Below are 26551 nucleotides of genomic sequence, written 5' to 3' on the forward strand. Positions count from 1 at the left end.
TCTTAAAAAAAAGTCTTTAGGAGCACCTGGCTGGCTCAGTCAGTAGAGCACACAACTCTCAATCTCAGGGTTGTTGAGTTCAAGCCCCAAAATGGGTGTGGAGCCTACTTAAAATAAAATAAAATAAATAAATAAAATCTTTAAAAAAAAACACAAAAAACTAAAAGGAAAATATAACAGGTGAGAAGTGGAGATGAGACTAACTAGTAAGAGAACTCAAGAACAAGGTCCTGGGAAGTAGAAGGAAGGCAGAAAAGAAGTCAGAGACACAGCCTGACCTGACAGTTGGGGAAGAATGAGGAAACCACTAGGGAAGCTAAGGATGTAAGTAAAGGTGGAAATGATCAACTGTTTCAAGTGACAAGAAAACAAGTAAGGCAAGAAATAAGAAATGAGCACTGATTTGAGAATTAGCAGAGTTTCCGTAAGATGACTAGATGAGCAATATCTGACTAGAGTAGTTTGAAAGCAAATGGGAAATGGGGTTGTGAGCAAAATTAGTCCTTCAAGAACCATAGCAGTGAATCTACATGTACAAAGATTAGGTCATTTAATTTGTAACATGGAAACTATTATTAAACCAATCTTCATTATATTGTTCCTTAGGTTGTATGTGGTATAAATCCTGAGTTTCACATATCATTTGTAAAGATCTAGAGGTCTGTTGTTAAGGGTGGACCTATGTCTTTTTTTTTTTTTTTTTTAAGATTTTTATTTATTTGACAGCGAGAGAGGGAACACAAGCAGCGGGAGTGGGAGAGGGAGAAGCAGGCTTCCCGCGGAGGAGGGAGCCCGATGCGGGGCTCGATCCCAGGACCCTGGGATCATGACCCGAGCCGAAGGCAGACGCTTAACGACTGAGCCACCCAGGCGCCCCAAGGGTGGACCTATGTCTTAACCAAAGAACAGAAACATGTATTTCCCAAAGCTAACCTAGCACACAACCCCCTACTTTTTCAAAGTTCCCATTAAGCCATTTGGCTTGTATGAAAGACCTACTGTAGGTTTACACTGTGGAAAGAAATCAGAAGAGGATTTTCGCTTTCACAAAACAAGTGAAAACGACTTAAAGTGTTTGCTCTGCAGCCAGCCATTAGGGAAGCAGCACGCAGCCCAAGCGGCGAGACTGGTGCTGCTCAGCTCCTTCCCAGAGAACCACATTCAGCTCAGGCCACCAGAGCTTTGAACTATGTAAGCATCTACATTTTATCTCAACTTAGTTTGTGTATCCAACAGCAAGATGTGTTCTATGGTATCAGAAAGGCCTAAAAGAGGTTATTTTTTGGGTCTGGAAATGCTAAGTTTTTACAAATAAATTAGTGGTAATTGCTTCTTTGCTTTGTGCCATTTCAGCTTACAAAAGGTTTCACAGAACAAACTACTTTCCATTAGTGGGGGAAACCTGTACACCAAACAAAAGCAAACGCTACTCTGTTTTTGTTCCCTTCTGTACAAAACTGTAAATCATTTAATAAAAACGAAAGACAAAATACCTGTTCCATAACTTCAGGTGCCATCCAGCAAGGAGTTCCAACAAAGGTCTTTCTCACTTTATTTCGGGTAATATCACCACCAGTTGCTAAAAAAGCACTAACCCCAAAGTCTGAAATAGATATAAGAGCAAGGTATTAGAAGTACAGTAACTAACGTAGGTGGATAGGAAAATAATATAGTCCTACATACAAACAACATGACATTTTCTCTTCTTTGAAATTCTTTTTTTTTTTTTTTTTAAAGATTTTATTTATTTATTCATGAGAGACAGAGAGAAACAGAGGGAGAAGCAGGCTCCCAAGGAGCGGGAAGCCTGATGCGGGACTCGATCCCAGGACCCTGGGATCATGACCTGAGCCGAAGGCAGACGCTTAACCATCTGAGCCACCCAGGCGCCCTCTTCTTTGAAATTCTTGACTAAATTAAGACATACCTTAACAGGTCCTTCATTCCACTCTCCACCCTCACACATCACCATCTTAACAGATTTTTCCTCCTTGCTCCAGTCCATTCTATTAGCATCCTTCCATACTAAAAATCTGTGCCCATTACACAATAACTCCTTATTCTCCTTCTCCCCAGTCATTGGCAACCATCATTCTAACTTCCTGCCTCTATGATTTTGAATACTCTAAGGACCTCATATATAAGTAAAATCATACAGTGTTTGTTTTTTGTAGCTGGGTTATTTTACTTAGCATAATGTCCTCGATGTTTATCCATTTTGTAGCATATTACAGAATTTCCTTCCTTTATAGGCTGAATAATATCCCATTGTATGTATATACCACATTTTGTGTATTCTTTCATCTGTTAATGGACACTTGGGTTGCTTTCCCATTTTAGCCATGGAGAATATGCTGCTGTGAAAATGGGTCTCCTAATAATTGTTTATGAGTCCTTCCTCTCAGTTCTTTGGAATTCTATACCCAGGAGTGGAATTGCTGGATTACACAGTAGTTTTGTTTTTCATTCTTTGAGGAACTGTCATACTATTTTCCACAGTAGCTGTACCATTTTATATTGCCACCAACAGTGAACGAAGATTCCAATTTCTTCACATCCTCTGTATTTTCTAGTTTTGCGGCATTTTTTGTTAGCAGCCTGATGGATGCAAGGTGGGCTCTCACTGTAGTTCTGATTTGCATTTCCCTAATGATTAGTGATGTTGAACATCTTTTCATGTGCTTATTAGCAATTTGTATGTCCTCTCTGGAGAAATGTCTACTTAAGGCCATATTCTAAAAAATTCAGTTTATTTAAACTAAAAACAAAACCAGTTCACCCATTTTCCTAACCCCCACTCCTGTCTCCGGCAACCACCAATCTGTTCTCTGTATCTATGAGCTTAGTGTCTAATATATATATTAGATTCCATATATAAGAAAGATTACACAGTATTGTCTTTCTCTGTCTTATTACACATAGCACAAAGCCCTCAAGGTCTATCCATGCTGTCACAAATGGCAAGATTTCATTATTTGTTATGACTGAATGATATTCCACTTTTGCATACACCACAATTTCTCTATCCATTCTGAGACCTGTATCAATGAGCTTACTATCTACGTTTCCTTCTAGGAGCTTTATGGTTTCAGGTCTTATAGTTAAGTCTTTAATCTATTTTGAGTTAATTTTTATCTGTGGTGTAAGAGAGTGATCCGATCCTGCTTCTCTTTTGCATGTGGCTGTCCAATTTTCCCAATACTGTCCTTTCCTCATTGTATTATATTCTTTGCTATTGTAAATAATAATGCAATGAACATGCATATTTCTTCTTGAGTTAGTGTTTTCATTTTCCTCAGATAAATACCCAGAAGTGGAATTACTAGGTCATAGACAGTTCTACTTTTAATTTTCTGAGGAAGCTCCATAATGTTTTCCACTGGCTGAACCAATTTACATTCCCACCACCAGTGCACAAGGGTTCTGGTTTTTCCACATCCTGGCCAATGCTTGTTGTTTCCAGTCTTTTTGATAATAACCATTCTAACAGGTGTGAGACAATATCTTGGTATGTGAGGCTCTGATTTGCATTTCCCTAGTAATTAATGACACAGCATCTTCAATTTATCTGTTGGCAATCTGTATGTCTTCTTTGGAAAAATGTCTATTCAGATCTTCTACCCATTTCTTAATCAGATTATTCAGTTTCTGATACTGAGTTGTACAAATTCTTTATGTATTTTGGATATTAGTCCCTTACCAGATATATGATTTGCAAATATCTTCTCCCATTCAGTAGGATGCCTTTTCATTTTGTTGATTTCCTTTGCTGTGCAGATTTTTAGTTTGATATTCCTATTTGTTCATTTTTGCCTTAGTTGCTTTTGGCATCAGATTCAAAAAATCATCACCAAGACCTATATCAAGGAGGCTGCCATCCATGTTTTCTAGGTGTTTTATGGTTTCATGTCTTTTTTTTTTTAAAAAAAGATTTTATTTGAAAAAAAAGAGAGAGAAAGAGAGAGAGAAAGAGAGCATGAGCAGGGGGAGGGGCAGAGGGAGAAGGAGGCTCCTCCCTGAGCAGGGAGACCGATGAGGGACTCGATCCCAGGACCCCAGGATCATGACCTGAGCCAAAGGCAGATGCTTAACCGACTGAGCCACCCAGGCGCCCCTATGGTTTCGTGTCTTATGTTCAAGTCCTTAATTCGAGGTAATCAAGTTATTTTTGCATATGAGGTTAAGATGGTACTCTAGCTTCATTCCTCCACATGTGGCTGTTTAATTTTCCCAACACCATTTACTGAAGAGACTATCCTTTCCCCACTGTATACTCTTGACTCCTTTAGGATAAATTAATTGCCCATGTGTGTGTGGGTTTATTTCTGGGCTTTCTATTCTGTACCATTGATCTATACGTCCATTTTTATGCCAGTATCACACTGTTTAATTATTACAGCTTTACAATATACTTTGAAATCAGAGAGCATGATGCCTCCAGCTTTGTTCTTTCTCAACACTGCTTTAGCTATATGAGGTTTTCTATGGTTCCACACAAATTTTAGGATTGTTTTATTTCTCTGAAAAATGCCATTATAATTTTGATAGAAATTACACTGAATCTGTATATTGCTGTAGTATAGACATTTTAACAATATAAACTCTTCCAATTCATAAACACTGAATATCTTTCTATTTATGTCTTCAACATCTTTAATGTCTTGTAGTTCTTTTACCTCTTCGGTTAAATTTATTACTAGGTATTTTTACTTTTTTGATGCAACTGTAAATAGGATTATTTTCTTAATTTTTGTTTTTTTAAAGATTTTATTTATTTATTTGACAGAGAGAGACACAGAGAGAGGGAACACAAGCAGGGGGAGTGGGAGAGGGAGAAGCAGGCTTCCCGCAGAGCAGGGAGCCTGACGTGGGGCTCGATCCCAGGACCCTGGGATCATGACCTGAGCCAAAGGCAGACGCTTAACGACTGAGCCACCCAGGCGCCCCTATTTTCTTAATTTCTAATAGTTCATTACTAATGCACAGCAATGCAACAGATTTGCATGTACTGATTTTGTATCCTGCAACTTTACTAAATTTGATCGTTCTAACAGTTTTCTGATGGAGGTATAAAGTTGTTTGAGATTTTATTTCTTGGGGTAGGCATTTATCACTATGAACTTCTCTTTTAGAACTGCTTCTGTTGGGGTGCCTGGGTGGCTCAGTTGGTTAAGCATCTGCCTTCAGCTCAGGTCATGATCCTGGGATTGAGCCCCACGTCGGGCTCCCTGTTCAGCGGGGAGTCTGCTTCTGCCTCTCCCCGCTAACTTGTACTCTTTCATACTCTCTCTCAAATAAATAAGTAAAATCTTAAAAAAAAAGAACTGCTTTTGTTTTCAGAACCAAGAGACTCGTGATTCAGGTGGGGGAAAGAACTGCTTTTGCTGCATCCAATAAATGTGGTATATTACATTTCCATTTTCATTTGTCACAAGGTATTTTTTAGTTTCTTCACTGACCCATTGGTTGTTCAGTAGCATGATGTTTAATCTCCACATATTTGTAAATTTTCCCATTTTCTTCACATAAATTTCTAGTTTCCAACCAAGCATGGTTGGAAAAAATGCTTGATCTGATTCCAGGCCTCTTAAATTTATTAAGACTTATTTTGTGGCCTAACATATGATCTGTCCTGAAAAATGTTCCATGTGTACTCAAGAAGAATGTGTATTCTGTTGCTTTGGGATGGAATGTTTTGTAAATGTACATTAAGTCTATCTCTGGCCTAATGTATCATTTAAGGCTGATATTTCCTTCTTGATTTTGTCTGATCTATCCACTGATTTAAGTGGTGGTATTAAAGCCCCCTACTCCTATTGTTATTACTGTCTATTTCTCCCTTTAGGTCTATTAATATTTACTTTATATAATTAGATGCTTCTAATGTTGGGTGCATAAATATTTACAGATGTTTTATTCTTTTTTCAGACTGACCCCTCTATCATTACGTAATGCCCTTCTTCATCTCTTTTTATGATCTTTGTTCTAAAGTCTACTTTGTCTGATATATCTACTTCACTTGCGATTTTTGTCATTTTGAGTCTTCTCTCCTTCTTTCCCAGTCCATCAAGCTAAAGGTTTGTCAATTTTGGTGATCTTTCCAAAGAATCACCTCTCTACTGCTTTTCTATTCTCTATTTCCTTTATCTCTTCTCTAAATTTTATTATTTTCTTCCTTCTGCTAGAGTTGGGTTTAGTTTCTTTTTCTAGTTCCTTAAGTTGTAAAGTAAGATTGTTGGTTTGCTATCTTATTTTTTAAATAAAGTGTCTTTAGCTATAAATTTGCCCCTTAGCAATACTTTTGCTATGTCCCGTAAGTTTTGATATATCGTGATTTTGTTTTCATTCGTCTCTAAGTATTTTTTAATTTCCTTTGTGAAGCTTTCCTTTTTCCATTGGCTGTTTGTGTGTTGTTTAATTTCTGCATATCTGTGAAATTTCTAGTGTTCTGCTATTGATTTCTCACTATCCACAGTGGTCAGAGAAAGTGTTTTGTATAATATCTTTTAAAATCTATTGGGACAAGTGCCTGGGTGGCTCAGTCGTAAGCGTCTGCCTTTGGCTCAGGTCATGATCTCAGGGTCCTGGGATGGAGTCCCACATCGGGCTCCCTGCTCAGCTGGAAGCCTGCTTCTCCCTCTCCCACTCCCCCTGCTTGTGTTCCCTCTCTCGCTGTGTCTCCCTCTGTCAAATAAATTTAAAAATCTTTAAAAAAATAAAATAAAATAAAATAAAATCTATTGGGACTTGGGGTACCTGGGTGGCCCAGTTGGTTAAGCAGCCAACTCTAGGTTTCAGCTCAGGGCTCCATGCTCAGGAGAAGTCTGCTTGAGGATTCTCTCTCCCTGTCCCTCTCCCCCTCCCCCCAACCCTGCTAACACGCACTCTCTAAAATAAATAAATAAATCTTAATAAAATAAAATCTCCTGGGACTTAATATGTGGTCTAACATGGTCTACCCCAGAAAATGCCCTGTGTGCACTTAAGAAGAATGTATATCCTGATCCTGTTGAGTTCTGTGTGTCTGTTAGCTCTATGTGGTGTACTGTATAGTATTAAGTCTTTCATCTCCTTATCTCTCGCCTTTTTTATCCATTATTGTGAATGGAGTATTGAAGTCTCCAACTGCTAATGTGGAGCTATCTATTTCTCCCTTCAGTTCTGTCAGTATTTCCTTCATATCTTTTGTTGGTATGTTATTATGTGTGCAAATATTTATCACTGTTATATCTTTTTGCTGTACTGAACCTTTTGTTAATAGGTAAAGTCCTTATTTGTTTTATAACCCTTTTGGCTTAAAGTTTATTTTCTCTGATATTAGAATAGCCACCTCTATTCTCTTGGTTACTATTTGCATGGAATATCCTTTTCCTATCCTTTCACTTTCAATGTATTTGTGTCTGGGATCTAAAATGAGTCCCTTATAGACAGCATACAGTTGGATTAAATATTTTTATCTGTTCTGCCAATCTCTGTCTTTTGATTGGAGAGTTAATCCATTTACATTTGAAGCAATTACCGATAAAGAAGGACTGACTTCTGTCATTGTCCTATTTGTTTTCCATATGTCTTATAGCTTTATTGTCCCTCATTTCCTGCACTGCTTTTCTGTTCAGTTGACATTTTGTTGTGAAATGCTTAATTTTTTTCTCATTTCCTTTTGTTTATATTCTGTAACTATTTTGTTTTTGGTTACGATAGAGATTACATTTAACATTTTAGTTACAACATTCTAATATGAATTTATACCAGCCTAGGGGCGCCTGGCTGGCTCAGTCAGTAGAGCATGCAACCCTTGATCTTGGGGTTATGAGTTCAAGCCTCATGTTGGGGACAGAGATTACTTAATTAAAAAAGAAAAAAATTTTAAAAAAGATCTTGAATTTATACCAGCCTAACTTCAATAACACAAAATCTCTTCTTTACAGCACTATTCCCACCCCTGTTGGTTACTGCCACAAAATTATATCTTAACATACTGTGTGCCCCAAAATATGAACTGATAATTCTTTTAAATACACTGGTCTCTTAAGTAAAAACATGTTTTGGATTCACAAACCAGTTAACAGTAATATTAACTTTTAGACCACTGGTTTTAGTAACGTATCATGTAGAAAAAAAAAGTGAAGTCACAAACCACAGTTACAATAATACTAGCTTTTATATTTGCCCATGTATTTACCTTTATGAGATCTTTACTTCATACTGCATCAAGTTACTGTCCAGTGTCCTTTCATTCAAACTTGGTGGGACTCCTGTGAAAATTTCTTGCAGGTAGTTCTATCAGAAACAAATTTCTTCAGCTTTTGTTTATCTGGCAATGTCTTTGATTTATCCCTTACTTTGAAGGATAGTTTTACCAGATATAGGATTCTTGATTGACAAAATTTTTTCTTTTAACACTTTGAATATATTGGCCTCCTGCCTTCTGGCCTCCGAAGTTTCTGATGAGACATCTGCTGACAGCCATACTGAGGATCCCTTGTAGGTGGTGAGTCACTTCTATCTTCCTGCTTTCAAGATTTGTTTTCTTTGACTTTTGTAAGTTTGACTAGAATGTGTCTCCGTGTAGGTCTCTTAGAGTTCATCTTACTTGGAGATCACTAAGCTTCTTGGATATTTATATTCATGTTTCCCATCAAGTTTGAAAAGTTTACAGCCATTATTTATTCAAATATTCTCTGCCCATTTCTCTCTCCTCCTGGAACTTCCCACATGTGTGTTGGTCTGCTTCATGATGTTAAACAGGTCCCTTGAGCTCTGTTCACTTATCTTCAATCTTTGTCCTTCCTGTTCCTTAGACACTATAATTTCCATTTTCCTGCCTTCAAATTCATCAATTCTTTTTTCAGCCAGTTCAAATCTGCATTTGCATTTGAATCCTTCTAGTGGGCTTTTCATTTCGTAATATAAGCTACTGTACTTTTCAGCTCCACAATTTTTTTGTTCTTTTGGTTCTTTCTCCTTATTGGTAGCTCCATTTTATCCACACATTGTTTTCTTGAGTTTATTCACATCTTCCTTTAGTTTTGTCTAGTAGATCTGCCGTCAGGGCTTTTTCAGTGACAGTTTCTATCATTTATTTCCTTTGAATGGATTATACTTTACTGTTTCATTGAATGCCTTGTGATTTTATTTATTGAAAACAGGACATTTGAGTGTAATGAGGTAGTTATTCTGGAAATCAGATTATCTCCCTTTCCCAAGGTTTGTTGTTGTTTTATTTTGGTTGTTATAGACTATCTCTGTGTAAAGCAGCAGTCTGAAGTATAAACAAGCTCTTCTCAGGACTTTTCTGCACCTTTTCCTGGCATGTGCATTTTCCAATTTTCCCCACCAATGTAGTTGTTTTTTAATGTCTGGCTCCAAAAATGGGAAGAGAAAAACAAAGGGAAGGAAAAAAAGGTGCTGCTCCTTTAAGTCCTTGAAAGTCATCTGGAGGGGAGGGAGTGCCACAACAATGGTGGTCTGCCTCTTTATCTGCACCAATGTGATCAGAAGCAGCAATCAGTGATCAGAGCACAGACGCACGATATCTGGAAGACAGGGTCCATTTTGCCCACTGTGGGTCCCACAAGCTGTTGTGCAAGGTGCTCCAAAAACAGATGCACAGCTGCCTGCCAGCAGGCTGATGGCTAGGGGTGAGGCAGCTCTGAAATGGACTGAAATTAACCGCCATTTACCTTCCAAACCTTCCCCTAGAACTTAAAAACCTTCCAAGGAACTGCAGAATTATAAAACCGTTACATCAGACAGATTCTGCTGGTTCAGTTGTCTAGATGTGGAGAGATTCGTGATGTTTCCTACTTCACCATCTTCCCAGAATCCTCTCTTCTTTAGTTTTTTACCACTTGGTTTTACCTTTCTAAACAATACAGAATAATTGTGCTTGGTTTTGAACCTATATAAATGAAATCATATGATATATATTCTATTTCAACTGTTTTCTTTCACCTTATCTTTGTATAACTTACTAATGCTTTTGAATGTAGTTGTAGTTCTATCCATATTCATCACTGTATAGTATTCCAATGCATAAATTAACCACAATTTATTTATATTTATCCAGTCTACTACTGAAGGGTACTGGGATTGTTTCAAACTTTCAATGCTTATGAGCACTGCAGCACACATAAGCATGATCTTCTGTAGGCCATACACCTAGAAGCCAAAGTTTTAGGGTATGCATACTTTGACTTAATACAGTGTTTGTACTAATCTATTCTCCCACCATTGGAATATGAGATTTCTTCCTTGCTTTACAATGACACTAACAACAGTAGTGTCAGCTGTTTTTGCCAAGTCAGCCAGTATAACTTGGTATCCTAATGTTATTTTACAGGCATACCTCGTTTTTTAATACTTCGCCTTACTATGCTTCACAAATACTGTGTTTTTTTAACAAACTAAAGGTCTATGGCAACCCTGCATTGAGCAAGTCTATTGGCACAATTTCTCCAACAATATTTGCTTACTTCTTGTCTCTGTCAATATTTTAATAATCCTTGCAATATTTCAAAGTTTTTCATTATCATTGTATTTGCTATGGTGATCTGTGATTAGTGATTTTTTATGTTACTATTGTAATTGTTTTGGGGGCACCACAAACCAGGTCCTTATAAGATGTAGAAATTATTGGGCGCCTGCGTGGCTCAGCTGGTTAAGCGACTGCCTCCGGCTCAGGTCATGATCCCGGAGTCCTGGGTTCGAGTTCCACATCGGGCTCCTGGCTCGGCAGAGAGCCTGCTTCTCCCTCTGACCCTATCCCCTCTCATGCTGTTTCTCTCTCTCTCTCTCTCAAATAAATAAATAAATAAAATCTTAAAAAAAAAAAAAAGATGTAGAAATTATTCAGTAAATGTTGTGTTTTGAATGCTCCACTGACCAGCCATCTCTCGCCCTCTCCTCAGGCCTCCCTATTCCTTAAGACACAACAATATTTAAATTAGGCCAATTAAAAACCCTACAAGGGCCTCTAAGTGTTCATGTGAAAGGGAGAGTCACACAGTCTCTCTCTTTAAATCAAAAGCTGGAAATGATTAGCTCAGTAAGGAAGGCATGTTGAAAGCCAAAATGGGCAAAAAGCTAGGTCTCTCGTACCAGTTAGGGAAGTTGTGAATGCAAAGGAAAAGTGCTCGAAGGAAATTAAAAGTGCTACTCCAGTGAACACACAATAAGAAAAGCAAAACAGCCTAACTGCTGATATGAAGAAAGTCTTCGTGGTCTGGATAGAAGATCAAAGCAGCCCCATCATTCCTTTATGCCAAAGGCTAATCCAGAGCAAGACCCTAACTCTCTTCAATTATAGGAAGGCTGAGAGAGGTGAGGAAGCTGCAGAAGAAAAGCTCGAAGCTAGCAGAGGTTGATTCATGAGGTTTAAGGAAAGAAGCCGTCTCCATAACATCAGAGTGCACGGTGGAGCAGCAAGTACTGATGTGGAAGCTGCAACAAGTTCTCCAGAAGTTCGAGCTCAGTTAATTCCTAAAGGTGGCTACACTGAACAATAGATTTTCAGTGTAGACAAAACAGACTTCTCTAGTGGAAGAAGATGCCATCTTGGACTATTAGCTAGAGAGGTCAATACCTAGCTTCAAAGCATCAAAGGATAAGCTGATTCTCTTGTTGGGAGCTAATGCAGCTGGTGACTTTTTAAGTTGAAACCAATGATCATTTACCAGTCCACAAATGGTAGGGCCCTTAAGAATGATGCTCAATCTACTCTTCTTGTGCTCTGTAAATGGAAGAATAAAGCCTGGATGATAGCACATCTGTTTACAACAAGGTTTACTAAATATTTTAAGCCCACTGTTGAGACCTACTGCTGAGAAACAGGCTATAGTACAGTATAAACATAACTTTTATACACACTGGGAAACCAACAAATTCATTTGCCTTATTGCAATATTTGCTTTACTGTGGTCATCTGGACCAAAACCCACAATATCTGCAAGGTATGCCTATAATATAGGCATTTAACTGATTACTAGTGAGGTTGAACACCTTTTATTACATTTATGTTTTGATGTCTTCATTTCGGAAGTCTTCTGCCCTTTTTTTTTTGAGGATTTTATTTATTTATTTGAGAGAGAGAGTGCACAAGAGGGGGTAGGGTCAGAGGGAGAAGCAGACTCCCTACTGAGCAGGAAGCCCGATGCGGGACTCGATCCGGGAACTCCAGGATCATGACCTGAGCCAAAGGCAGTCGCTTAACCAACTGAGCCACCCAGATGCCCATCTTCTGCCCATTTTTAATCTGATTTTTTTTTTTTAAGATTTTATTTATTTATTTGACAGAGAGAGCACAAGCAGGGGGAGTGGCAAGCAGACAGAGAGGGAGAAGCAGGCTCCCCGCAGCGTAGGGGGAGCCTGATGTGGGACTTGATTCCAGGACCTCGGGATCATGACCTGAGCCGAAGGCAGTCACTTACCCAACTGAGCCACCCAGGCACCCTTATCTGATTTTTCTTAATGCGTTCTTTATGTATTCTAAATTTCAGCCTTATATCAGTTATTTCATGCTACAAATATCTTGTCTACTATGTGGTTTGCCTTTTTGCTAATTAATGGTGATAAAACATTTGTTCCTCTTTCAATAGATAGAAGCGATGAATTTTAAAGGGGTTAAATTTATCAATATCTTCTTTTCTGTTGAAGCATTATGTGGCTCCACTAAAATATTTCCTTAGGTTGGGACATGAAGGAAGATGTGCACCTAAATTATCCTCTAAAGCTGAAGAAATAATTTAGGGTCTGGGTGATCATTTTCCTCCTGCCAAATACCTGACTGTCCCAGCAGTGTGGAACCAAGCTGAGGCCTCAGTTGAGTGGCTTGCTCAACATTCCTGCGGTACAACCACTCTGGAGTCTCAACCTGGTGGAGGAGTATTTCACCAGCATGGACAGACACCTCTGGCAGGCCCTGGACTCCAGCTCTTATCTCTTTAGCTATGAATCTGCCAAAAGTGCACTTCCACCTCTCAGATGCCTCCTGCTCACTGGCAAACACCCCAGTCACCCCAGGACAGAAGCAGCTCTGTATCACCCCTCTACAGCACATTCATTCATAAACAGTGAGGTTTCGTGACTACCTCTCCTTCAAAGGAAAGCACAGAATGCTATGATATGAGAACCCATAGAAGATGACTCCATGGGGGTCAGGAGTGATAACTGGAAGGTAATGACTAATGGACAGAAAAATGACTGAGATAAAAAATGAAGGATGAACAGTGGAGGATATCTTGAGAGTCAGCAGGGACGTGCCAACATAGGCTGCTTGACTAGAGATAGTCCAGGGACTAGAAGAGAAAACTGGCTCTGAAAACACAGAAGATAAGTAAGGTGGTTCTATTGACCATTAAATCAAAATAAAAAGAAATACTAATCATTACCTGCAATCTGTACTGAGCCATCTTCTCCAAGAAGAATATTTCCAGCTTTCACATCTCTTGAAGAAAAAAAGAGTTACATATTAAAAAACATCTATTCTTTGAAGTCACATAATTTAAACAACTGTTTAGTGTATTCACACAACACTGGCAATATTTAAATACTCTATTTTACATTAAAGAGTATTAAGGTCAATAGTAAAAATTTTTTAAATTTTAGTCACTTGTACCAGAATCTAAATATTATAAACAGAAAGCTACGATAACAGATAGCTTTTTACTGTAAAATCCAGAAAACCCAAGATGATTAAATACTTGACTGGGATAACAGTTGCCAAAGAATGTGACCCTCACCTACCATCACCTAATTCTACTTTTTGAAATATGTTGATTTTTTTTTCACACCATAATACATGATCAAAATTTTTTAATGGTCAGTATATGGTTAAAAACAGGGACTATTTTATGCTTGAGGCATAAAGATAGATATAAATTATTCAAAGATATTTGTATTTTTACTGTTAACTATCTATAATTCAAACAGGATATGCACACCTTCTTGTTATAAAAACCTAAACATCACTGAAAAGCCCAAAGTCCCTTTGACCACCATTCTCAAGTCTAGTATTTTCTTTCTTTCTTTTTTTTTTTTTTAAGATTTTATTTATTTGACAGAGAGAGACACAGCGAGAGAGGGAACACAAGCAGGGGGAGTGGGAGAGGGAGAAGCAGGCTTCCCGCCGAGCAGGGAGCCCGATGCGGGGCTTGATCCCAGGACCCTGGGATCATGACCTGAGCCAAAGGCAGACGCTTAGCGACTGAGCCACCCAGGCGCCTCAAGTCTAGTAATTTCTTCAAAGTTTTCAACTATTACCAGTCTAGTCAATAGAATATGTTCCTGTGACATATCTGGGTTTTTCTTCCAACATAAATGATATGACATTATCCATTCAAATCTACAACTTGTTTTTCTCATGTAACAATGTGTTAGAAGTATCTGGCAAAATTTAAAATCCTTAAATCTTATGAGTAGCAAAATCACTTCTTAATAACCCAGAGAAACCCCCACAATGTACAAGGGGGTCCTACAGCACTGTTCGTAATAATAAACCAGAAGTGGTAACAACTCAGGCCAACAATAGCAAAAAGGCTGAACTAATTTTGTTATAGTCATAAAAATGGAATAATGTCAGTCAACATGTTATGCCTCGAAATATCGTCTAATACATCCTACTAAGTGAACAAATCAAATAAGAGGATAGTGCATTTTGTAGGACACCACTAATGTAAAACACACACACACACACACACCTTTTCCATATACACCAAATGAGAGCAATAAATGGTTCCTTCTGTGGAAAGGAATGGAATTGGAGTCAAGGGAAAAAATGTTTGAATATCTTGTGGAAATGCAATCATGTATTTATTTTGTAATTAAAAATAAATATATAATTAAATAAACAAAAGAGAGCCAGTCTTTGAAGCTAGGCTAGCTCATGAAGGAAAGCTTTGTCACAAAAAGGAACCAGTGAAAAGCACAACACTTCATCCTTTTCCCTGTTCCTGCCTTCTCCTGCATCTTTAGATATAACCATTCCTTGGGAAAAAAATCAACAATAGTTTCACAACTGTGTGTAGCAGCTTCACCAAACCACAGTATATAATAATTTTCCTGAATGCATACTTTAGCATAAGGAAATCATGCTACTGAGTACTCTTCACTGCTTATGAATCTAAGCAATTTACAGGACATTCTCCCAGAGGCTGACTTAGAGTGGAGGCAGGCTAAGTCTGCTCTACAAATATAAAGTCTATGACTCCAGATACTATGAACAGGAGAAAACTGAGGACCTTCCCTTCCCTTGAAGACAAAAACCATCCAAGTGAGTCAACCATGAACCTTCAACTGCCTTTTAAGCTCATCTGGAATGACATCTAAAACTCAAAATGTATAGTTTAGTCACTTCCTCATTTGTGTTTCGGCAGCACAGTGTTAGCACAGACTACAAAAATATGATGATATTCTTGGGGCTGTTTCTTTCACCAGGAGCTAAGATCTGGACCTGTACCTTAATAGATTTCTGTATCACCTGCACTTACTTAGCATTATGATTAGTACACAGAAGGCATCTCTCAGATATTCATCAAGTAGATTTAAATAACTAAACAATCTCCCTCAAATCCTCTTCCAGAGATAAGTGGAGTATTAAATTAATAAATGAAGGAATGAATAAATGATAAATAAATAAATCCAACTAAATACCAAAATACAACTTGACTATTCCCTTCCCACCATCCGAAACCCCAATTCCCACCTCCTAACTCTGTTCTAAATAATCGGGTCATAAACTAATACACCCCCAGTCAAACAAGACAACCTAACTATTCAACAACAGGAGATCAGTTAAACTGTGGTATATCTATATCAGGAAATATTATGAATAGAATGAATATATGAGATAATATGGAAAAATCACCAAATATATTCTTAAGTGAGATAATACTATGTATGTATGTTGCCGTTGTCTTTTTTTTAAGCAGAAGAAAGAAGAATCTACATATATTATGTTTATATTGGCATAAGTTCTCTCTCATAGGAGTCACAAGAAAATGGCAAGAAGTGGTTCCCTTTAGACCAGGGTACTAGAGGTTCAGGAAAGGAAGAAGACTTTTTAAAAAAAAGAATAATTTATTGTTTAGAACAGTTTTAGATTTACACAGAAAATGAGAAGATAGTGCAGAGGAGTTCCCTACACCTTACAGTTTCCGCCATTATTACTATATTTGTATGGTACTTTTACCACATTTAATGAGACCAGTATTGATGCATTATTAAAGTCTGCACTTTACTCAGATTTTTTAAAGTTTTTACCTAATGTCTTTTTTCTGTCCCAGGATTCCATTCAGGATTCCACATTAAATTTTTGTCTCCTTAGGTTCCTCTTGTCTGTGACAGTTTCTTTGACTTTCCTTGTTTTTAATGACCTTGACAGTTTTGAGGAGTAATGGTCAAGTATTTTATAGGATGCTCCTCTAATGGAATTTTCCTCATGATTAGACTGGTGTTATGAATTTTTGGAAGGAAAACCACAGAAGTAAAGTGCCATTTTCATCACGTCATATCGAGAGTACATAGTATCAAAATGATTTAGCACAGCTGATACTGACAGGATTTGTTTATTATCATATACCATTTTGTGCTTTTTCAGTTTTTAAGCCACATATATGTATTACCTATTCAAATGTTTCATAAGTTTTGTCTTTTGTTTTTGTTTTTTTTCAAAGATTTTATTTATTTATTTGACAGAGAGATAGTGAGAGCAGGAACACAAGCAGGGGGAGTGGGAGAGGGAGAAGCAGGCTTCCCGCCGAGCAGGGAGCCCGATGCGGGGCTCGATCCCAGGACCCAGGGATCATGACCTGAGCCGAAGGCAGACGCTTAACGACTGAGCCACCCAGGTGCCCTAAGTTTTGTCTTTTGTAAGACAAGAGAGAGTAATCCATTTTCAGTAGAGCTTGCACTTTGGGTGACTACTTTTCCTGATCAAATCCTCAGACAACCAATTCCTGTTTCCCATTTGAAACCAAAGTGCGGGGGCTCCTGGGTGGCTCAGTTGGTTAAGCGTCCAACTCTTGATTTTGCCTCAGGTCATGATCTCAGGGTCATGAGATCAAGCCCCACATTGAGCTCCATGCTCAGCAGGGAGTCTGCTTGAGATTCTCTCCCTCTGATCCTCCCCCCACTCACACTTGCATGCTCTTGTTCTCTCTCTCAAATAAATAAATCTTAAAAGAAAAGAAAGAAACCAAAGTGCAATCTGTAGAACAGCTTCCAGGAATAAAAGCAGAGGAGTATCATTAAGCTAAATGGCTCACTGGACAATCAAACACACCAGTCTATCCTCCTACCCAACAGGACAACTGACCTTTCAAGGAAAAGATTTGTAACTAAATATCTGGAAATCAAGAGTCCTTAAGAACCCTTTCTCACTCTGCCACAAAGAGTATCAAGCAACCCAGCAGTCCCAATAGTTAAATCCACCATCCACTCTTAAATAGGAACAGTGAGTTTTGTTTTTCACAGCTTAATGCCATTTCTCACATGTCCCTATTGCACCAAAGTTACAAATTCCTTGTAAAATTAAAAGGAATATCATAGACATGCTTGACTTTTTCATTAGCACACAGCACAAGTTACTGCCCATGACATTTTTATGACTCATCAATAGGCAGAGTTTGTGGAAAACTTGAAAAAGATCAAGACCAGCAATGAATCAAAATGAAAGTTGGAAAATACACTACACTTAGGCATCTTAAACTAACGAGCCAACATTTGTTAGAGCTGACCTCTTTAACGGGAAAAATATTGGAGTAGGTAGATACAGAGAGAAAAGGAGAAGTCTAATTCAGAGACCTGTTCGCCCCAGTTAAAACCTCCAAAGCCTAGAGGGTCAGTGGGGAACATAGTGAAGATGGAGGAAAATTATCTGACCCGATCCACCAGGCTAACACACAAATGGGCTGGAAATAAAGATGAGGAGTGGAGAAAGCTACTAAATAGGTCCAGTTGCTTCCCAGTAAGACCACCACCTGCTGAAGTCTCAGCGTAACTCACAGGTAAGAGTTGTTGCTGCTGAAGTGTAAGCAGGGGTTCTCAGTCTTGGCTGCATTAGAATCACTTGGGGAGCTTTTAAAAGCCCCAATGCAAATGCCCCATCTCAGACCAACTAACTGAATTTCTTGCAATGGATCCAGGAATCAGTATTTACTGAAGTTTCCCAGGTGATTCCAATATGCAGCCAAGGATGAGAGTTTGATTTAAAGTGTGAGATAGAGAATCCATTCCAGCAACATGGCAAACAGTCTTTCATCACTACTGCCCAGGACTTTGCTGCAAAACCCATCATTCCCCTGCTACAAAGAAATGCTGGATAAATTAGGAAGGGAAATTGTCACATAGCTGAACATGAAATAAAGACAAGGAAATCCTCAAGTTTCAGAAATGAAAGGGACACTTAAGACCCAGAGCAGTAAGCCTTGGAAGAGAGAAGACAAATGGCTAGGCACTTCAGGTTTTAAAACCCACCCCTAAACAGAAAACATGGCACTGGACTAGTTTAAGGTTGAGAGTAGAATTGAGACCCCTTCATAAAATCAGGACCCTAGAAAAAAATGAGCCACAGTGAAAGATATGCTTAGCAAAAGTAAGCTAGTGTAGCCATATTAAAATAAGATGTAATTGTCTTTAATATAGAAGCATTTCTAGGAATGAAAAGGACCATTATATAACTTAAAAAATAGGAATAATTCACCAGGAAGATAAGAATCCTAAAGGGGTTGTTGGACTGTAGGGCTCCTTCTCATAACCTCTGGCTTCCACTGTTCTGACAGGAATAATCAATCATATCGCTACTGTCTTACCTTGTTCTGTTCAGGCTGCTCTAACAAAAATACCACAGACTGGGTGGCTTAAACAACCAACATTTATTTGTCACAGTTCTGGGGGCTGGGAAGTCCAAGATCAAGGCAATGGCAGATTTGGGGTCTGGTGGGGATCCACTTCCTGGTTCACAGGTGTAGGGGTGCTGACAACACAGACTCCATCTTTAGCCCCCCATTTTTGTCCATGCCTGCACAACGACCTCCCTTGGAGCCACGTGTTCCAGACCATGTGGAGGTTAATGCACGCCCTGACCGGATGTGGGAAGGCTCGTTCTGATCTTCCCTAAAGTAACGCACAAAGAAGGTGCCCCTTTAGATAGCTACCGTTCAATACCACCCCCATGCCCCTCACACTATAAAAACTGTGGTTTAAGATCTGGACTAGATGGAGAATGGGGCCAGAGAATAGTTGCATAGCTGCCTGGATTGTCAGTCCATACAATCCCCCTATCAGTAAGTTACCCCAAATAAAACCGTGTAAACAGTATGGAGCGGTGTGTGTTGTTTTTCGGTCTCAAGGTGTCTTCTCAGTGTGGGGGATACATTACTGACACTCTTCCACCTTCTGACAAAGGTGACCATCTTTTCCCTATGTCTTCGCGTGGCAGAAGGAGCAAGGAAGTTCTCTGGGGTCTCTTTTATAAGGACAGGCCCATTCATAAGGGGGGACCACCCTTATGACTTAATCACATTCCAAAGGCCCCCACCTCTCCAAATACCGGCACAATGCTGATTAGGTTTCAACATATGAATTCTAAGGAGACACAAACAATTAGTCTTTCCCACTCCCCCTACATGATGAGTTGTTTTCCAAATCTTACTGCTTTCAAGATACTCTGTTTAGGTTTCAACAGTGTAACTACAGTGTGTCTACTCACAGATCCCTTTGTATTCGTCCTCATCATGGTTCATGATTTGGAAGTTTTGGGCCCTTATTTCTTCCAGCATTTTTTCTGGCTTTTTTACTCATTTAGCTAAACGAGGGCTGATGTATATTCAAAGTAGATGTTATGGTCATACAAAACCGAGCAGAGACTGAATTTTTGCCTGAACTTGATACGGATCTTTTCATTGCTTTCTAAAAAAGACAGTGACCTTAATGTGTATTCTGGGTTAATTTCCTTTAACAGTCTGTATATATAAAGTTTTAGGATAAAGAACATACTTTTATCTGTGTTCTGAAGTGAAGATTTCGACTTTTAAAATAGGGACTGGATATATTAAATAAAAGACAACACAGAGGATATTTAAAGAAAATGACCCCAGTGACAGATCTAAATTCTGCTGAGTTAGTAACTAAAAAATGTAACTGATATTAAACTAATGTGTACCCAGCTTCATGGATTAGCACAATCTTTCTTTCCTAGCAGGTTTTAGAAGCACACTGCCTAAATTTGGGCCCAGCTATGTCACTAGGTGGGTGACTTTTGCCTAATTACTTACCTCTCTTTGCGTTGGTTTCCTCATCTGTAAAATGGGGATGAGAGGGTACTTACCTCATAAAGTAACTGTAAAGATTAAATGAGCTAACATACAGGATGCACTTAGAATACTATATGGCACTCACGTTTCAGTGAATGCTTGTTATTATCTACACCAGAGGTCAACAAACATTTTCTTAAAGGGCCAGAGAGTAAATATTTTAGGCTCTGTGGGCCAGACACTCTCTGTCACCATTACTTTGTTTTCATAGTGCTTTAAAGCAGCCACAGAGAATCTGTAAATGAATGGGCATGACTGTTTCGTTGTTGCTTTTACAAAAAACAGACATCAGGCTGGATTTAACTTGTGGGTTTGTCAATCCCTGATGATCTACATGGCTGCAGAAGATTGTTTTTTTTCTCTCATATAATAGTCTAGGCATAAGTGACATCAGTCCAGCATGGTGACTCCACAGAATCAGGGACTCAGGCTCCTTCTATTTTATTGTTCTAACATCCCTAAGTTCTTGTTACGTAGTCCAAGATGGCTTATCACCACATCCACATTTCAGTGGAAGGAAGGAAAGGGGAAATAGAGGTTATGCCACTTTGTATTAGCGGTGGTTCTCGGGACATTTGGCAATGTCTGGAGACATCTTTGGTTGTCACACTGACGGGGGAAGAGCTACTGACATGCAATGGGTAGAAGCCAGGGATGTTGCTAAATATATCCTACAATGCACAGAACAGCCCCTGCAACAAAGCACTGTCCAGCCCAAATGTCAGTAGGGCTGGGGGTTGACAAAACCTGTTAAGGGAACAACTTTGAAGTAGTATATACATTTTTGTTCTCATCATAGTGGCTAGAAAAAAATTCACACAGTTGTATCTGATCCTCATGGGAGGCTATGAAATGTCGCCTTTCTTCTGGATGGTCATATGCCCAGTAAAAATGTCATGTTTTTATAATTCAAAAAGAAGAGGAGACACGCTAGGGGCCAATTAGCAGTTTCTGGCACATTTTTTTTCTCGAAGATTGCCTGAACGTGAAATCAGAACTGAGGTAGTAACTGAATTATGTTTATTGCTAGTATCAAGGTATGTATCCATAGGGTTACCACTATCCAGAGGATGGGAATCCTGTTTTTCAGGGCACCTTTTCCTTTTGACAGTGCAGGAAATATATTCCCAAATGTTTACTCTTTGGTCATGCCCTTTTTCAGTCATCTGTTAACACATTATTTTAACTAGGTATGAAACAAATGGATATAATTTGAGATGAAAAATCCTATTGTCTGAAGAATATGCCTTCAATGTTTCCAAGATTTCTAGTTTATATATTATTCCTTAGAGTCAACTGTTCTGCTTCATTACCATAAGAAGAGTTCATTTTTCTTTGTTAAGATGTAAGCTGGTTGGAAAATTTAGACAACTAGAAAGCATTATTTATTTTTTCCTAGAGTAAGATACCTTTTATAAATGGGCTGATTTCACTGATATAATTTCTTTAAAATGGTGCTATTCTCAGAATAACCTAATTAAAAGTTTGTATGTATGTGTGTGTGATGGGGGTGGGGAGATACCTTGCTTTTTTTCCCCTCCATATTCTGATTATTCCTTAAAACCTCAGTTTTAGCACTTGATAGTTGTCTAATCTTTTTTTTTTTTTTAAAGATTTTATTTATTTATCTGAGAGAAAGAGAGACCACAGAGAGCAAGAGAGCAAGAGAGAGAGCACAAGCAGGGGGAGTAGGCAGAGGGAGAAGCAGGGGGAGGGTGGGGGGATGGGTTAGCCTGGTGTTGGGTATTAAAGAGGGCACATATTGAATGGAGCACTGGGAGTTATACGCAAACAATGAATCATGGAACACTGTATCAAAACTAATGATGTAATGTATGGTGATTAACATAACATAATAAAACTAAATTAAAAAAAAAAAAGCAGGGAGAGCAGGCAGAGGGAAAAGCAGGCTCCTGCTGAGCAAGGAGCCCGATGTGGGTGGGACTCGATCCCAGGACCCTGGGATCACAACCCGAGCTGAAGGCAGACACTTAACCAACTAAGGCACCCAGGCGTCCCAGCTGCCTGATCTTTAATCAGTTACTTTTCTGGGTCTTTGCTTATCTATTTGCTGAAGGATTAGGGTTAAGTAGGTGATTTTTTTTTTATTAAACTGAGGTATTAACTGACAAAGCTGTAAGATATTTAAAATGTTACAATGTGATGGTCTGATATATGTATACACTGGGAAAGGATTCTCGCCATCGAGTTAATTAACACATCTGTCACCTCACATATTTACTTTTTGGTGAGAACATTTAAGTTCTACTCTCTTAGCACAACTTATTCATCTTATAACTGAGTTTGTACCCTTTTACCAATGTCTCCCTATTTCCCCGACCCTCCAGTCCCCGGACACCACTTTTCTACTGTTTCTATGAATTCAACTTCTTTTTTAGATTCTACTTATAAGTGATACCATACGGTATTTGTCTTTCTCTGTCTGGCTTAATTCACTTAGCATAATGCCTTACAGGTTCATCCATGTTGTCACAAACTGCAAGATTTCCTTCCTTTTTTTAACAGCTGAATAATAATAATCTACATCTTTATCTATTTACCCATTGATGGATACTTAGGTCGTTTTCATAGCTTGGCTCTGAGACAGTGATTTCACACTTCCTTTGGGTACATACCCAGAAGTGGAATTGCTGGATCCTATGGTAATTCTATTTTTAATTTTTTTAGGAACTTCCATAGTTTCCCACAGTGGCTGCACTAGTTTACGTTGCCACCATCAGTGCACTAAAGTTCCCTTTTCTCCACATCCTTATCCAAAATCTGTTACCTCTGTCTTTTTGAAAACAGATATCCTAACAGATGTGAGATGGTATCTTATTGTGGTTCTGACTACATTTACCCAAGGATTAGTGATGTACTTCTTCTTGTGTATCGTTTTTTTGGGAAAATGTCTATTTGGAGCCTTTGCCCATTTTTAGTTAGGTTATTTATGGTTTTTTGTCTCTAAGTTGTAGGAGTTCCTTGTATATTTTTGGATATTAATCCCTTATGGGATAATGTGGTTTGCAAATATTTTCTCCCATTCCATAGGTTGCCTTTTTATTTTGTTGATGGTCTGCTTTGCCATGAAGAAGCTTTTTAGTTTGGTGTAGTCCCAGTTGTTTAATTTTTCTTTTCTTGCCTCTATTAGTGTCACATCCAAAACATCTGTATTTCATGTATTTCTATTCTGATCTTTTTTACTTCCTTCCTTCTGCTAACTTTGGCCTTAGTTTGTTATTTTTTTTCTAGTTCCTTAAAGGTAGGTGATTTTTAAGATTACAATTTTGTTGTATCTTCCACCTTTTTTCTGCCTTGATTTTAACTGAGCATTTTACATGATTCCGTTTTCCTCTCCTCTCAGCATGTCAATTCTTTTTTCCTTTTTTAGTGGCTGCCCCAGAGTTTGCTATAAACATTTACATTAATCCAAGTCCACTTTCAAAGAGCACTATACGACTTCTCTGAGTTTTCTTTTAATCCAACATATCCTGGACTGGAGACTAGCATCAAGAGGCATAGATGACAAACAAACAAAAACAAAAACAAAATGAAAAAAACACCCTCCAAGCCTGTTCTCTGTGGCCAAAGGAGCAAGAAAGGGGCAACCTCGCAGCACAGACCTAGCAAAGGACCCCATAGCTGGAGTTACAGGCTGGCCCACTATGCCAGAACCAGAGGTTTAAATGAAGAACCAAATGGGAAACTCCATTCTCCACCCCACATCCACTGCAGCAGGTAGGCCCATACTGCCCACACCAGCAGCACCAACAGCCCGGCCATTAACTCCCAGCCTGCTAGCCAGCTGCAGAGAACAACCCAACCCAGCACTTCCCGGCCCTCCACACAGTGGCAAAGGACAACCCAGGCCCAGTGTCTCCCAACTCTCTACCCAGGAGCAAAAGGTGGCTCCGACAAATGCCTTCATCCCCACAGGCAATACCATCAGAGAATGAATGGGAGCCCCACTGGCACCAAGAGGCCTGGACCACACAGTAGACCCACAAAAGTGCTCACAGACCCACAGGTACAGCATCTATCTCCCACCTTCCACCTAGCAGCACCAGGCCTGGGGACGTGCACTTTTGCTCTCAATGGCTGTATCAGCAGGGATTGAGTAGAGAGCCCCAGCAGTGCCAGGTGAACAAAACAAAACAGAACAGCACTGTAGGGGCCCTAAAACTCAAACTGTCACATGATCTACAGCCCACCAAAGTAGACCCAGACTTGTATACTAAACCCAAACAGTGTAAATACCTGCTAATATATATATTTAAATGGGATCAAGAGTCTCTTAACATATATCCAAAATATCCAGGATACAATTAAAAAATCACTCCTCATACCAAGAACCAGAAAGAACTTTAATAAGAGAAGACAATTAATTGACATCAACACTGATATGAATCAGATCTTGGAATTATCTGACAAAAATTTTATTTTTTTTTAAGATTTTATTTATTTATTTGTCAGAGAGAGAGAGCACAGGCACAGGAAGCCACAGGCAGAGGGAGAAGCAGGCTCCCTGCTGAGCAAGGAGCCCAGTGCGGGACTCGATCCCAGCACCCAGGGATCATGACCTGAGCCAAAGGCAGCTACTTAACCGACTGAGCCACCCCGGCGTCCCTGAGAAGAATTTTAAAGCAGCCACTATAAAAAGGCTTCAACAGGTCTGTTCTTTCTCTTGCCACTCCACACTTTGTTGTAGTTTGAGTTTTTCTCACTCTTTCTGGGCTATAAAGTTCTTTCCAGGCTATCTCGTTACAAGCTGAGTCTTGAGCATCACCTCCCACTGGACCCCGAAGATCTAGGAGGAGCTTCGGTCTGTGACTAGGCCTCCAAAGGATTCGCCAAAGCAGCTTTACCCAACATGGGCCCCGGGATCATCTCAGATGCTCAGTGAAGAGAATTCCCAGGAAGGCTCAGGTGCCTCTCAAACTATCTCCGAAGTATTAACAAAGAACCTTGGTAAATTGACTCTTGACTCTAGTATCAAACTCCCTTCCCCTCTACCAGAATATCCACCCTAACAGCAGAACAGAGAGAAGAAATCACAGGGGCTGAATGAGTGCATCCTTAGTAGTTACGGGAGGAGGACTGGAGTAAGGATTGTGTTAACTGCTCAGAAAGAAAGGATGGCAAGGATGATTCGAATGATTCAATACCAGCGCTACCTCATCCCGGAGTCCCAGCTTCAAAAAGATCTACAGCAGAAGGAAACTGAGGAGGGTGAATCAAGAGTGGAAAGATTTCGATGTCGCTGTCATTATTGCCTGTATCATAAAGATCTTTCTGAGGAAACCAGTATGGAGAATAATTATGACGTGGAGCCAACATAAACATAAACTTTATTCTTGTACTGTTTCTTCTTGCTAGGGTTTTAGGATCATTTTGCAGCAGCTTAGGAAAGCTGCTCTATGTTAGGGCAAACTGTATAATATTTTGGTAATCTATGATATTATAAGGTCTTTCTTTAGATTTGTATCTTTTCTACCTTCACACCAGTAATGTGTGAGGAATCCTGTAGTTTGCATTTGAATGACTTCAGTATACTTCCACCTTTTGATTTGACCTAAGGAAGCACTAACAGGTTTTGAGAGTTGCCTGTGTGTTTGAGAGGCCTGAAGTCATTAAGATAAGACCTAACATCAAAAATCGGAAGCCAAGTAACTTGTGCAGAAGGAACACACAGAAAACTTTGGGTGGTTGGTTAGAGCACGATTAGGGCAGGTGTGTATGCTAGATTTTCTGGTTTTAAAAAATTGTAGTAAAATTTTTTTGTGCTATTTCAGTTTTCTGTGTAGCAAATGTCTGTGCAGAGGATCTTATTAAAATTGACTTATTTGAAAAAAAAAGGCTTCAACATGCAGTTTGGGATTATCAAAGCAAATTAAAAACAGAAAATCTCAGCAAAGAAAAGCTATAAAAAAGAACCAAATTATCTAAAAAATTACAATAACTGAAATAAAAAACTCAGTGGGTTCTAGAGCAGAATGCAAAGGACAGAATCAGACCTTGAGAACAAATCAAGAGAATTTACTCAATCTGAACAGAGAAAAAAAACAGGATGACAAAAATTGAGCTGAGCTTCAAGGACTTACTGTACAATAACAAAACAGCTAACATTTGTATTATCAGAGCCCCATAAAAAGAGGAGGAAAAAAATGGATTGAAAAACTACCCAAAGATAATAATGGCTGAAAACTCTCCAGACTTGGTGAAAGGCAAAATCCTATGGACTC

The 26551-nt window shown here is 39.0% G+C and overlaps 1 protein-coding gene across 1 annotated transcript in view; it reads right to left on the reverse strand.

Annotated features, from left to right (window-relative positions):
- OXSR1 (oxidative stress responsive kinase 1) overlaps nucleotides 1–26551 on the reverse strand; it is a 93454-nt gene that overhangs the window by 32238 nt on the left and 34665 nt on the right. Inside the window, exons 5-6 of the mRNA XM_021677556.1 lie at nucleotides 13389–13444; nucleotides 1494–1603 (exon numbers count right to left, since the gene is read on the reverse strand). Of these exons, the coding sequence (XP_021533231.1) occupies nucleotides 1494–1603; nucleotides 13389–13444 (166 nt within the window). The remainder of the gene's footprint in view (nucleotides 1–1493; nucleotides 1604–13388; nucleotides 13445–26551) is intronic.

This window comes from Neomonachus schauinslandi, chromosome 1 (genome assembly GCF_002201575.2).
Source record: "Neomonachus schauinslandi chromosome 1, ASM220157v2, whole genome shotgun sequence".
Taxonomy (NCBI): domain Eukaryota; kingdom Metazoa; phylum Chordata; class Mammalia; order Carnivora; family Phocidae; genus Neomonachus; species Neomonachus schauinslandi.